This window comes from Thalassophryne amazonica, chromosome 16, assembly GCF_902500255.1.
Source record: "Thalassophryne amazonica chromosome 16, fThaAma1.1, whole genome shotgun sequence".
Taxonomy (NCBI): Eukaryota; Metazoa; Chordata; class Actinopteri; order Batrachoidiformes; family Batrachoididae; genus Thalassophryne; species Thalassophryne amazonica.
The window spans coordinates 60001506-60014024 of NC_047118.1; the positions used below are offsets into that span (position 1 = coordinate 60001506).

At 38.3% G+C, this 12519-nt stretch overlaps 2 protein-coding genes across 2 annotated transcripts; both read right to left on the minus strand.

Moving 5' to 3' along the window:
- Window positions 1-586: 586 nt before the first annotated feature.
- LOC117527244 (parvalbumin beta-like) lies at window positions 587-2992 on the minus strand. The gene is made up of 5 exons (XM_034189480.1): window positions 2879-2992; window positions 2464-2530; window positions 2198-2330; window positions 764-873; window positions 587-674 (listed from the first exon to the last, which is right to left on the minus strand). The coding sequence occupies exons 2-5, from the start codon at window positions 2522-2524 to the stop codon at window positions 649-651; spliced, it is 330 nt and encodes a 109-aa protein (XP_034045371.1). The 5' UTR covers window positions 2525-2530; window positions 2879-2992; the 3' UTR covers window positions 587-648.
- Window positions 2993-4482: 1490 nt separating this feature from the next.
- Window positions 4483-8277, minus strand: LOC117527245 (parvalbumin beta-2-like). Its single transcript, XM_034189481.1, has 5 exons — window positions 8124-8277; window positions 7463-7531; window positions 6867-6999; window positions 4937-5046; window positions 4483-4764 (listed from the first exon to the last, which is right to left on the minus strand). Exons 2-5 carry the CDS (start codon window positions 7521-7523, stop codon window positions 4739-4741), a joined length of 330 nt encoding a protein of 109 aa, XP_034045372.1. The 5' UTR covers window positions 7524-7531; window positions 8124-8277; the 3' UTR covers window positions 4483-4738.
- Window positions 8278-12519: the final 4242 nt, after the last annotated feature.

Below are 12519 nucleotides of genomic sequence, written 5' to 3' on the forward strand. Positions count from 1 at the left end.
AAATGACATCTAAGACATAATCAGAGACTTGGAAATGGTCATATATCCATCTACTGACTTATCAAAAGAAAGCAATGATCCTCATGTTTAGTTTGTACAATTACATGTGGCCTCTGAAAATAATATTTTAACAAAATGGCTGTTACTCCTAAATTGTTAATGTGCTATTTTTGTTAAACCCTTTGAATTAAATTTGAATGTTGTCTTCAAGAATACCTTGATTGCTTCCTTTCGGCTGCATTGTGGTGGTGTACACATACAAAATTGCAAAATCTATAACATTGGACCGGACCATATCTGCCACGTCTGATCAAAATCAGATTAGGTGTTCTCAAGATATGTTGCAAACACACATATGCATGCAAACATTGTTATATAGAGACCAAAGCACAAGTCCGTAGCAAAAGAATATTTATTCTTTTTTACCGTTTGTTCCTGGAAAGTGCATCATAGATTTTACAATTAGCAAAATGTATATTTAAGACATGAAGACAACTGAGTGACACTCACAATCATTAATTGGGACAATGTGTTACATAGGAGAAAATGTCCTGTAAGCAAATGTATAAAAATTATTTATATTCAGTTGAAGGGGGAGGTCGAAGTGGGCTTGTTGTTCCATCAGAGTAGTTGGTGGTCAGTTGCATTTCATTTCTTAGCCACGGCAGTGAACTCTGCAAGAAAAACAAAAGTGTGCAAAGAGTTAGCATTTATTCATCATGTAAGTGGTCTGAATGGAAACAGCACTCAGCAAAAGTCATACCAGCAGAGCCAATCTTGCCATCACCGTCAGTGTCAGCAGCTTTGAGGAAAGTCTTGGTCTCCTTGTCGGTCAACGCGCGTGCATTTTGGTTGAAATTCTGGAGGAACAACCTGTGCAAAAGACAAATGTTTTGGTTAGTTAGTTCAACACCTCACAAAGGAGGTATTTGAAAGCTTTTCAAATGACAGTAGTGTGGGTAGGGCTCATACAAAGAAATGAATAAATAATAAATGCCCACCTCAAATAAAAGCCTGATTAATTCTTTAGTTTATTACACGTTACCCCTCGTATACAACGTACAAGACAGATACAATTAAATACTTAACATCAGAGTAACAATGAGAGGTAAAAATAGATTTAAAAACCCAAAGAAAAAATATCACAAATGTTAAAATATAGACAATTAAAAAAAAAAAATACATATAATTATATTGACTGTTCTACGGCTGAGTTGAATAAAGTGCCAGGACATAATTTAACAATTTACAGTAGTATATTATAGATTGACTGCAACACTCATTAAGGTATCATCTGCATATGCTTTTATCATTTGAGACAAATCCTGTGATTTTTATTTAGAATTTACAGTTTGCACAGTTAAGTAAGGGTGAATATTAAAAAAGGTGCATAGGTTAGGGATGGGAAATACTTTTTGAAACTGAATCCAATATGGAGTCATATAGCCACCTTACCTTTATCGGTAATATTGCTAGGTTTTTGTTTTGTTTTGTTTTGTTTTTAATCTGTAAAAGAAAATCACATCTTGTCCAGTTATGAATTATTCAAAATGGTTATAAATTAAACACTGTGAAATCCTGTTTGCAGTGATTAACGTTAACATTTTTACGTATTGCATTTATGTATAAACATTGCTTTAAAATAACATTTTTTGAAAGCAAGCCAATAATTGGACCGGACCATATCTGCCACGTCTGATCAAAATCAGATTAGGTGTTCTCAAGATATGTTGCAAACACACATATGCATGCAAACATTGTTATAGACCAAAGCACAAGTCCGTACTGATTGAATTAACTCAATGGTGTGTGTGTGTGTGTGTGTGTGTGTGTGTGTGTGTGTGTGTGTGTGTGTGTGTGTGTGTGTGTGTGTGTGTGTGTGTGTGTGTGTGTGTGTGTGTGTGTGTGTGTGTTCTTTTGCCAAAATCCAAGTTAGTAATATTTTTTCAATCAGGAAAATCATGTAAGCAGGTCTGGGCTTGATTTAAAAAAGGGAATGGTTGTCTTCATGCATCTAGGCAACACTGACACCTGGAGGCTCTTTGCTGCATGATGGCATGGCCCTCATCAAATTTTACCCCAACACCTCAATGATTGTAGTGAATGTAGCCCCCAAAGTGTCCTAAACATGTTATCCTCTCTCCTATCCCACTCTCCAAAGAAAACATACCCAGCATTATAATTTAATAGCTCTTACTTCAGCTCATTCTCCTCAATGAAGCCACTATGGTCCTGATCAATGATGTTGAAGGCTGCACCCAGGTCAGCGTCAGACTTGCCAGACAGACCACATGTGTTGAAGAACTTCTTGTGGTCAAATGTGTCAGCATCTGCAATTAAGGAAAATTCTTACAAAACACATCTCAATGGACAAAAAATAATGAAAACCTAAAACAAAGTTGTGACTTTTATGTCTTTCTTATTGAAGTGAAAAGTGTTGAGGGTGTGGAGATGCAGGATCACCTTTGCACCCATCCAGGGCTGCAGCGATGTTAGCTTCAGTCAGCATATCCTTGAAAGACATTTTGATCTACAAGGGGAAAATTTTTAAATTGTTAAACAGAAATTTAAAAAAAAAATGAGTGGAAGTACAAACAGTTGGAAGCCTTATCTAGAAGCCTATTTCTATTTGAACACTTTCTCAGTGATTCCATCAAATTTCAAAGGGCCCAAATGCATATTATCCCAATCCATCTTTCTGGTGGATGTTGAAATTCCAAATCCCATCAGAGAGGTGCAGTAAAATCCTTCTTCCCATAGCTGACGCAAAAAGAAAAAGTGCAAAAGTCCTCTTTGTTCTTAATAAAATGCATTAAAAAGAACTACATGAGATGCTTGCATGTAGTCCGTGGATTTCTCTTCTTCTGTTCAGACTCACCTCTGTTGTCTTTGCTTTGTCAGGTACAGATGACACAGACTGGAGAGCACTGCAGTGATCTTTACCCTGCTCCTGGTGACCTTTTTATAGTTTCACTTGGTGGAAATCTGAGGCATAAGATAACTGACACCGCTGAGAATTCGGGCTGTAGCCAGAGACATGGTCTATTTTGAGTTTCACAAACGAAGACGCTTAAAAGGTGCGTTTGAAGAAGTCTTTAATGTCCCTCGGTGCTAAGAATAGGCTCGTGCGCTGCTGAGAAGGACGAATTGGAAATGCTGCTGCTTCTGCACAACCATATTCATACTGTGCATGCATGCATAGAGGCTGTAAGTGGTTATTCTTCCTCTTTATCCTTGTTAAAAATCCAAAGCATTGGTTGCATGATTCATAATGTTGCTTTATAATTCTGAATTAATCTTAAAATGTTTAAATAAATACAAATCTATGCATTTCAGTCTGGTGAAATGGCCAAAACATGATTGTGGAGTTCAGTCTCTGAGAGACATTTTTTTTCTGCGGTGCCTGATGCCTTTAATGTATTAATTATATTTCACAGTATTGCCTGATATTTACTGATAAATTACTATGCATATAAATTCAAACCAAGAATGGAAAGAAAAATTTGACTTGCGCTTATTCTGCTTTTTGACCCAATCTTATCGCAAACACCAAACGGTTGATATGTTTTATTTGTTTACATCTTAACTTTAAGAAAAAACATCAAAAGTGGTTATTTATTTATTTATTTATTGTAGGTATAGCATCATCTTTGTATTGTACTGTTTTTGGAATCTTCATTAAGTGTAAAAACAGTATTAAATTCAATATTAGAGCCGATCTGTAGGTGGCAGTACAGCCAAGAAAACCAATTCTGACCCTTCAACATCTAATTGACCATAAAGTTGTGTAAAACATGGTAACACTTCTTAGATGGTTTCTTCATGTTATGCCACTGAATCACCACCAATTACAGTTTGTGTATGATCTGCTTTATAAATATCTCTTTTAGAGATCTTCAAAGGAAATACTCTAGGATCCTAATATGATGTAAGATAGCACACACACACACACACACACACACACACACACACACACACACACACACACACACACACACACACACACACACACACACACACACACACACACACACACACACACACACCCCACCTCCAAAATGAAATTACTTGTGTCCACCTACAGGTCCTGCTGATACAACACCGGCTGTTAACAGTTGTACTGTTGCCACAGCATTTCATCTTATTGACTGTACAGCAGTTTGTGGCAAGAGAACCCTTGGAGCAGACGGTCTAATTATAGTACGGCATCTATCCATCGCAAACCTGCCTGGAAGTATTGTGCAAAGCCCCAGGGCCATCCCCAAACTGTTTGCCAGCCACTGATATGAGTCCAGCAAGAAATCCCTTCCAATTACGCTATTATGATAACAAGTGGTGCGAGTCACAGCAAATTTCCCTCATCACCTCCCTGCCCATATGCAGGCATTCAGAAATGCTAGCACGTAGTGGAGACCCATCTGGCCCATTCTAGTGGCACAACAGCAGTTATGAAATACATTAATGGACAGACCTGAAGAAAAATGACTTTACACCAAAAGAGCATTTATTCCTGGTTTATCACTCTTCCTCAAAAGGTGCAGATGGTATTGTAGTTTGCACATCATAGTTTTTCAGAACATATAACACAGTTACAGCAAAACATGTGTTCCATGTTGAGAAAAAGTCCGCAGGCAACTCATAAATAAGATATAAAAAATATTCTTTCAGCTGATGATTACTGAAGCTTGCATAGAGTTCGCAGTTCCATGAAAGGAGGGGGATCTTGGTCAATGGAAGTTTATGCCTTTACAATGGCAGCAAACTCTGTGAAAAGTAGATAAAACTCCCATTAGTATTTAACAAAATGTGTTGACTTAAATCATATCAAAACTGCTTTGTGACTGAGAGTTTGTGCACGTATTCTTTTGGGATGCCACTATAATACAGGTCCAAAGGTAACAGGGAATGTGGAGTGCCCTCCACCGAGACCTCTTACCATCAGCTCCAATCTTGCCGTCACCATCAGTGTCACCAGCTTGGAGGAAAGCCTTGGTCTCTTTGTCAGTGAGTGCTCTGGCACCAGAACTGAAATTCTGCAGGAACAGCCTTGATGTGCACAAAAAAATAAATAAAAAATAGAGGGCATTAAAATTACGTGTTTAACATTAATTGGTTGATGAAACAAACATCAAATGAGCTCTTAAATATTCTTTTCATACTTTAATTTTAAGACAAAATTATCTTGGTGACTCTGACCATCAGTTTGTAGAGTCCTTTAAAAAAATAGCCTTCAGGCTGCTTTTGTTATGGCCTTTGTGCTTGTTTTTACAACACTTTCAGGGTTCTTTTGACAGAGCATTCAGACTTTCTAGTGGTATGAATTGAATACAAAAAGCAAGTATTCAGACTGTGCTGAACTGTGAATGCAGCATGAGATGATGCAGGGTTTGGTCAACAGATGCCTACCAGCCCTAGACGGTTGTGGGGCAGGGGCGGAGGTGTGTGTGTGCGGGGGGTAGTATCTAGATTTTTGTTCTGCTGTTGTTTCACCCACAGTAAGTATCCTTTATTATAAACTATTCTCATTACTGTACAAGGTAGGCTGAAAAGTTCTAAGGCTCACTATAATGCAGTTAATGCATTACTCCTTCATGGGGAGCCTTAGAACTTTTCAGCCTACCCTCGTATGATATTTAGACTATTATATAAAACAACCGTTAAACTGAACAAGATGGAAAATTTGGTTACACATTTTGTCATGAATTGTACATGTGATGAAGCTTATGCCACTATATCAAACCGACATATGAAAACATGTTGGGGGGGGATTTGTGTCATGCAAGAGATAGTTACTTGCTGTCCTACGCATGAGACAAAATTTAACTGTAAGAATTTCATCATGTGGTTTTCACTGTGCATACAACAATAAAGACTCTTTACCTCTTGATAGTTATTTGCACCCCTCTTGCCACCGCAAAAATTTACCCCCCCCCCCACCCCACACACACACACACACACACACACACACACACAACACATAGACAAACACACACACACAGGGTCAGGTAAAAGTTACCTGTCCCCATATTTTCACCCACCCACTGACATAAAACATGAACAATCCCTAAATTGTCAACAAGAAGCAAAACCCTTCATAATTTCATCTATTTAAAACTAACACATTGATACCCATCCCCAAGGGATGGAAAAATATAAAGTGATATTATAAAAGAACTAGTCAACAAAATTTCATGGAAATGTATTTATGAGCTGCTACGGTATCAGTGTTAAGGGTTGTTTATGAACAACACTTCTGGTCTTGTCGTCCTTCATATATATAAAGAGAGTTTCTGGAAAACATGTTGCGGAGCAGCCAGTATAAAACTAACCATGAGCAAAGCATCACTTTTCTAAATTCAAACCAACAACTTTAACATTCTATTGCTGAGATTAATAAGGGGAATTCAGCATCTGAGTACATTGGTAATATACATAAACACAACTTAAATATCATTGCACTCTTAATCACAATAATAAAATAGTTTTATTGGTGGACTAAATATTAGTCTGCACTAAATTCATCTATTAAAGCAACTTTATCTTGTCCAAAATGGTGCAAAAATGCATCAAATTGTCTAAATATCAGATCAGTAAAATGGAAAAGTTGATGTGAAAGTGATGAAAAGTTAGTAAGGGCTAGTTTTCTGCAGAAGTATGATTACTGAGAACCAGCATTTTCGCAAGGTCTCAGTCACTGTATCTCATCCCACGTTACACTATCAACCAGTTAAATCATATATTCAGAGCAATGTTGCAAGTGGTGAAAAGAGATACCCAACACCCAACACCCCCCGCCCCGTCTTTGAAAAGTCTGTCTACGGGCCTGCATTCGTCACTTTAAAGCGTGATTTTCTTAAATGTCTTACTTCAGCTCATCCTCCTCAATGAAGCCACTGCCATCCTGGTCAATGATTTGAAAAGCCTTCTTGACATCATCTGCGGACTTTTTGGCCAGCCCACATGTCTGGAAGAACTTTGTGTGATCAAAGGAGTCAGCAGCTGGAACAAACATCATGACACCATGAGCACAGAACTCAAAACATTAGCACTGCCATGGAAACTAGCTCAGCCTATGACATGTATACATGACTGAGAAAAAAAGAAAAAAATCAAGTTATTTTGGAATACACTAATAAGGCAATAAAGCAAACTTTGCTTTCAAGTTTTTAAATGTAAAAAAATTGCTTCTTTACTCTTTTTTATGTATTTGTAAGTTGGATATGTCTGAGTTTTGAAATGCTGTTTAGATAAAATGTAATTTGCACACATTGGTTTGAGCTTTGTATAATTATATAGCTTTTTAAAGAGTTGTTTTCTGCATTTTTATACAAGAAATTATTCAGCATATATTAAGAAATCGACATAATGAAAAACAATTTAAATGCTACATTCTGCATTTTTTTTTGCACATAATGCAAGCACTGCTAATATACGTTTGGTAAATTGTGATAAATGATCTCACCTGAGCAACCATCCAGAGCTGCTTTTACTTCAGCATCATTGAGGACACCAGCGAAGGCCATTTTTTTTTCTATTTGAGAGGGAAGAATATTAGAAAAGAAGTTCAGGATTAGAAAAGCAGATATCCAATATATTTACAGCAAACTCTATTGTAGGTTTCCACTGGATCAAGGGATTTAGCTGTTTAATGCTGATGCCAGTGTACTTTATGTAAAATCATTTGGCCAAATATTAGAAAACTTTAACATTAAAGCCACTATTCTTGTTTTAGAAAGATAAAGATACAACATTTAAAGGACACTTGTTTCGGGGGGGGAAAGCCCCAACATTCAGCATCAGCCCCTGTGAGATCTCAGCAAAGACCTGTCTGTCCACACACTTTTAAACAAATTAAGCTTCAATTCTCGATGATTTTAATTTTTAAAAGGAGCAGATGGATGATCTCAAAAGTCTTAGATGCGTGTTCGTTTTGATTCTCATCCAGTCAAACTGCGCGAACTTATGATCCACAAGCGTCAGTTTTCTGATGGCAAACGGTGCATGCTGGAAGAGTTTAATTCTGATGCTAGTTAGTCCACGAGAAACTGCTGTCTGAATGGTTTTTCCTCGTAAAAACGTGCGTGGCGGCCACGCTGTGGCCTGTGCAGGGCGCACTTCCCCACTCACCTTTGCGCTGCGTTGAGGCGAGTGAAAACCAAGGCGGACTGCGGTGAGTTCCCAGAAGTGTCTGTCCCTCTCACTTATATATGCTTGAGCAACACCATTTACAGAGCTGTGAGTCTCAGTATCAGGTACCAAGATGCGTAGGTTTCGAAAAAAATGTGTCTAGTAGCCTGGAGCTATTTTTACGTGAAGAAATGAGGATGTTACCACGTGTTTGCGCCCTACAGCGAGACGCGTGGAAACCCGATCCTCCCCAACTGCTGGGTGACTTCACCCCACATTTTGTAATATAGGCTGTATGAATATGCACAGGCCTGACTGTGAAATTGTAAGTTTAATATTAATGTAGGGGAAAATAGCGTGTGATAGACTGTAGCGAGTGCCAAATTGCGCACGGAGGAGTTCCAATTTGCGCCCAAACGTCATTATGCTGAAGAGAAAAAGCTAATTATGAAATATAAAATTGTACCACTGATTGCATTCGATATCTAAGTACGAACCTGTCTATTATTTAAAAAACAAAGAACATAAAATTGTTAATAAAAAAAAAAATAAAGTTGAAACTACTTTTTCAAGACCTAAAGTGAGTTCTCCAAATTGTTTTTGGCCAACCATAGCTGGCATCAAAGAAAAGAAAAAAATTAATATTCAAAAATATACGATAATGTACAAAAGAAAGTGTACAAATAATATCACGCTCTTTAGAAACAACATAAAAAATAAAATACTGCAGTGTATTACAAATGACCTGGGTTATATTACGATTTCATGGGATGATTATCAGCAACTGTCCTTGTAATTTCATATAATTAAAAAATGCGGTTTGATAAAAGTTTGCCTATGGGTTAAAAAAACTCGCACGTTTGATTTTTGCGTAATGGGTCTATTTGGACAATTCAAACTACTTTTCCCTATTGAAAATAAAACAGAAGAAACAAAGTAATACATTGTACACTATATTCATGTCAAAATGTTTGTCTACATTCTCTGTACAGCTACTGTAAAACACAAGCTGTAAGTAGTCAAAAAAAGTTAGACTTTTTTGCTTGAAATATGCCTGACTGATTATCAAAATATCTGAAGATTATTTTGTATTGCCTGACTATCAAATATATTTTTAGTAATTTAGATTCTTCCATGTGCTATGCTACAATTATGACATTGCCATATGCTTAAACAACAACAACAATAATAATAACAATACTTTTATTTGTATACCATTTTGACACCACAAAAGAAGTACTTCATAATCTCAAATGCAATAAAATAATAAAATAGCAAAACAATAAAACCCAGAAATTAAAAGAATAATCAAATAGAATATACATCAAAATAAATTAAGACATTAAGATGCAAGTTGTTACATGTATTTTTTCCACCTGTGCATGTGCAATTCCACTGTTTAGGTTATCTTGTCTGAAGAGTTGAACCAATTCAATTCAGCAGATTTGGATGGAACAAATACATGGTAGGGCATTTACTCAGTGAAGCCAGTATTTTCCATCTCTCTCTTGAAAGGGTGATACTTCTGACGACATATTTTGCAAAGATCCCTCCACCATAATGAAGTGTTGATTCTTGCAGGATGTAAACACGTGGACAAAATTGTTGGTATATGTACACATTTTAATATATGGACAGAAATAAATGCAAACAAAGCAATTTTGGTTTAATCAAATTTTTTTTTTAAATGTCCAAAGTTATTTGGCAACAAGAAAAAACAAAACAAAACAAAAAACACAGTCACTCCAGACAGATTTACCATACAGTACTGTTTGTATTTCTTAAAGGTTGATGTCAATTATGCCCAGTACATATTCAATGACTTGGAAATGTCCATGTACCACCCCCTGACTTGTCTCAAGAAAACTGGCTGTAAAAGTGATGATTTACTGTGAATTTGTCAAAGGTGCCAATAATTGTGTTCAAGTCTGTATGTCAGGATTTCTTATTTCACTTTATGAGAGCATTTTGTTTTGTTCTTGTTGCCAAATAACTTTGGATATTTAAAAATATATACTTTGATTAAACAAAATTACTGTTACAAGGAGTAGAAATGGTGAAAGTAGATGAGTTTAAATACTTGGGGTCAACTGTCCAAAGTAATGGAGAGTGTGCTAGAGAGGTGAAGAAGAGAGTGCAGGTAGGGTGGAGTGGGTGGAGAAAGGTGGCAGGAGTGATTTGTGACCAAAGAACATCTGCAAGAGTGAAGGGGAAAGTTTACAAGACAGTGGTGAGACCAGCTATGTTGTACAACTTAGAGATGGTGGCACTAACAAAAAGATAGGAGGCAAAGGTGAAGATGTTGTGATTCTCTTTGGGAGTGACGAGGATGGACAGGATTAGGAATGAACATATCAGAGGGACAACGTAGGTGGCACGGTTTGGAGACAAAGTCAGAGAGGTGAGATAGAGATGCTTTGGACATGTGCATAGGGTATATAGGGATGAGGATGCTGAGGATGGAGCCACCAGGGAGGAAAAGAAGAGGGAGGTTTGTGTGATGGAGGAAGTTACAGAGGAGAGGGTGAGATGGAAATGATTGCTCTGTTGTGGGACCCCTAATGGGAGCAGCCAAAAGGGGAAGAAGAAGAAGCTTTGTTTGCATTTATTTATGATCATATATTAAAATGTGTACATAACTCAGTCACATGGGGTGTGCAGACAGTACTTTCTGAGTGCCGGTCCCAAGCCCAGATAAATGAGAAGGGTTGCATCAGGAAGGGCATCCGGTGTAAAACAAGCCAACCCAACTATGCAGAGTAAGAATCGAATTTCCATACCGGATCAGTCGAGGCCCGGGTTAACAATGTCCGCCACTGGTGCTGTTGCCCAGCAGGGTGCCGGTGGAAATTGGGCTACTGCTGGGCGAAGACGAAGAAGAGGAGGAAAACGTTTCCACAAACAGTGGGAGAAGAGGAAAACTAGAAGGGTGGAAATGAGAGTGGGGACTTTGAATGTTGGTAGTATGACTGGTAAAGGGAGAGAGCTAGCTGATATGATGGAGAGGAGACAGGTAGACATATTATGTGTGCAAGAGACCAAGTGGAAGGGAAGTAAGAACAGGAGCATCGGCGGTGGGTTCAAGTTGTATCATGGTGAGGATAAGAAGATAAATGGTGTTGAGGTCATCTTAAAGGAAGAGTATGTTAAAAGTGTGTTGGAGATTAAGCGAGTGTCTGACAGGGTGATGAGTGTGAAATTGGAAATTGAAGGGGTGATGATGAATATCATCAGTGCATATGCCCCACAGGTAGGTTGTGAGATGAAAGAGAAAGATTTCTGGTGTGAGTTAGATGAGGTGGTGGAGAGTGTGCCCAAGCAATGAAAGAGTGGTGATATAGGAGCAGACTTTAATGGACATGTTGGTGAAGGGAACAGAGGTGATGAGGAAGTAATGGGTAGATATGGTATCAAGGATAGGAATGGCGAAGGACAGATGGTAGTTGATTTTGCAAAAAGGATGTAAAATGCTGTGGTGAATAAGAAAAGGGAGGAGCACAGGGTAACATATAAGAGTGGAGGAAGGTGCACACAGGTGGACTACATTCTTTACAGGAGATGCAAGCTAAAAGAAATCAGAGACTGTAAGGTGGTGGTAGGAGAGAGTGTCGTAAGACAGCATAAGATGATTGTTTGAAGGATGACTTTAGAGGTAAAGAAGAAGAAGAGAGTGAAAGCTCAACAAAGGATCAGATGGTGGAATCTGAAGGAGGAAGACTGTTGTGTGAAATTCAGCGAGCAGGTGAGAGAAGCACTGGATGGAGGGGAAGAAATCTTGGACAATTGGAAAAGTACTGCAAATGTGGTGAGGGAGACAGCTAGGACAGTACTGGGTGTGACATCTGGACAGTGGAAGGAAGACAAGGAGACTTGGTGGTGGAATGAAGAGGTCCAGGAAAGCATAAGGAGAAAGAGGTTGGCAAAAACGTTTTGGGACAGTCGGAGTGATGAAGAAAGTAGACAGGAGTACAAGGAGATGCAGTGTAAGGCGAAAAGAGAAGTGGCAAAAGGGAAGGAAAAGGCATATTGTGAGCTGTACAAGAAGTTGAATAGTAAGGAAGGAGAAAAGGACTTGTACCGATTGGCCAGACAAAGGGACAGAGCTGGAAAGGATGTGCAGCAGGTTAGGGTGGTTAAAGATGCACATGGTAATGTGCTGACAAGTGAGGAGTGTGTGTTGATAAGGTGGAGGGAATATTTTGAGGAGCTGATGAATGAAGAAAATGAGCGAGATAAAAGGCTGGATGATGTGGTGCGAGTAAGTCAGGAAGTGCAAGAAATTAGTAAGGAAGAAGTGAGGGCTGCTATGAAGAGGATGAAGAGTGGAAAGGCATTTGGTCCAGATGACATTCCAGTGGAGGCATGGAAATGTCTAGGAGAGATGGCAGTGTA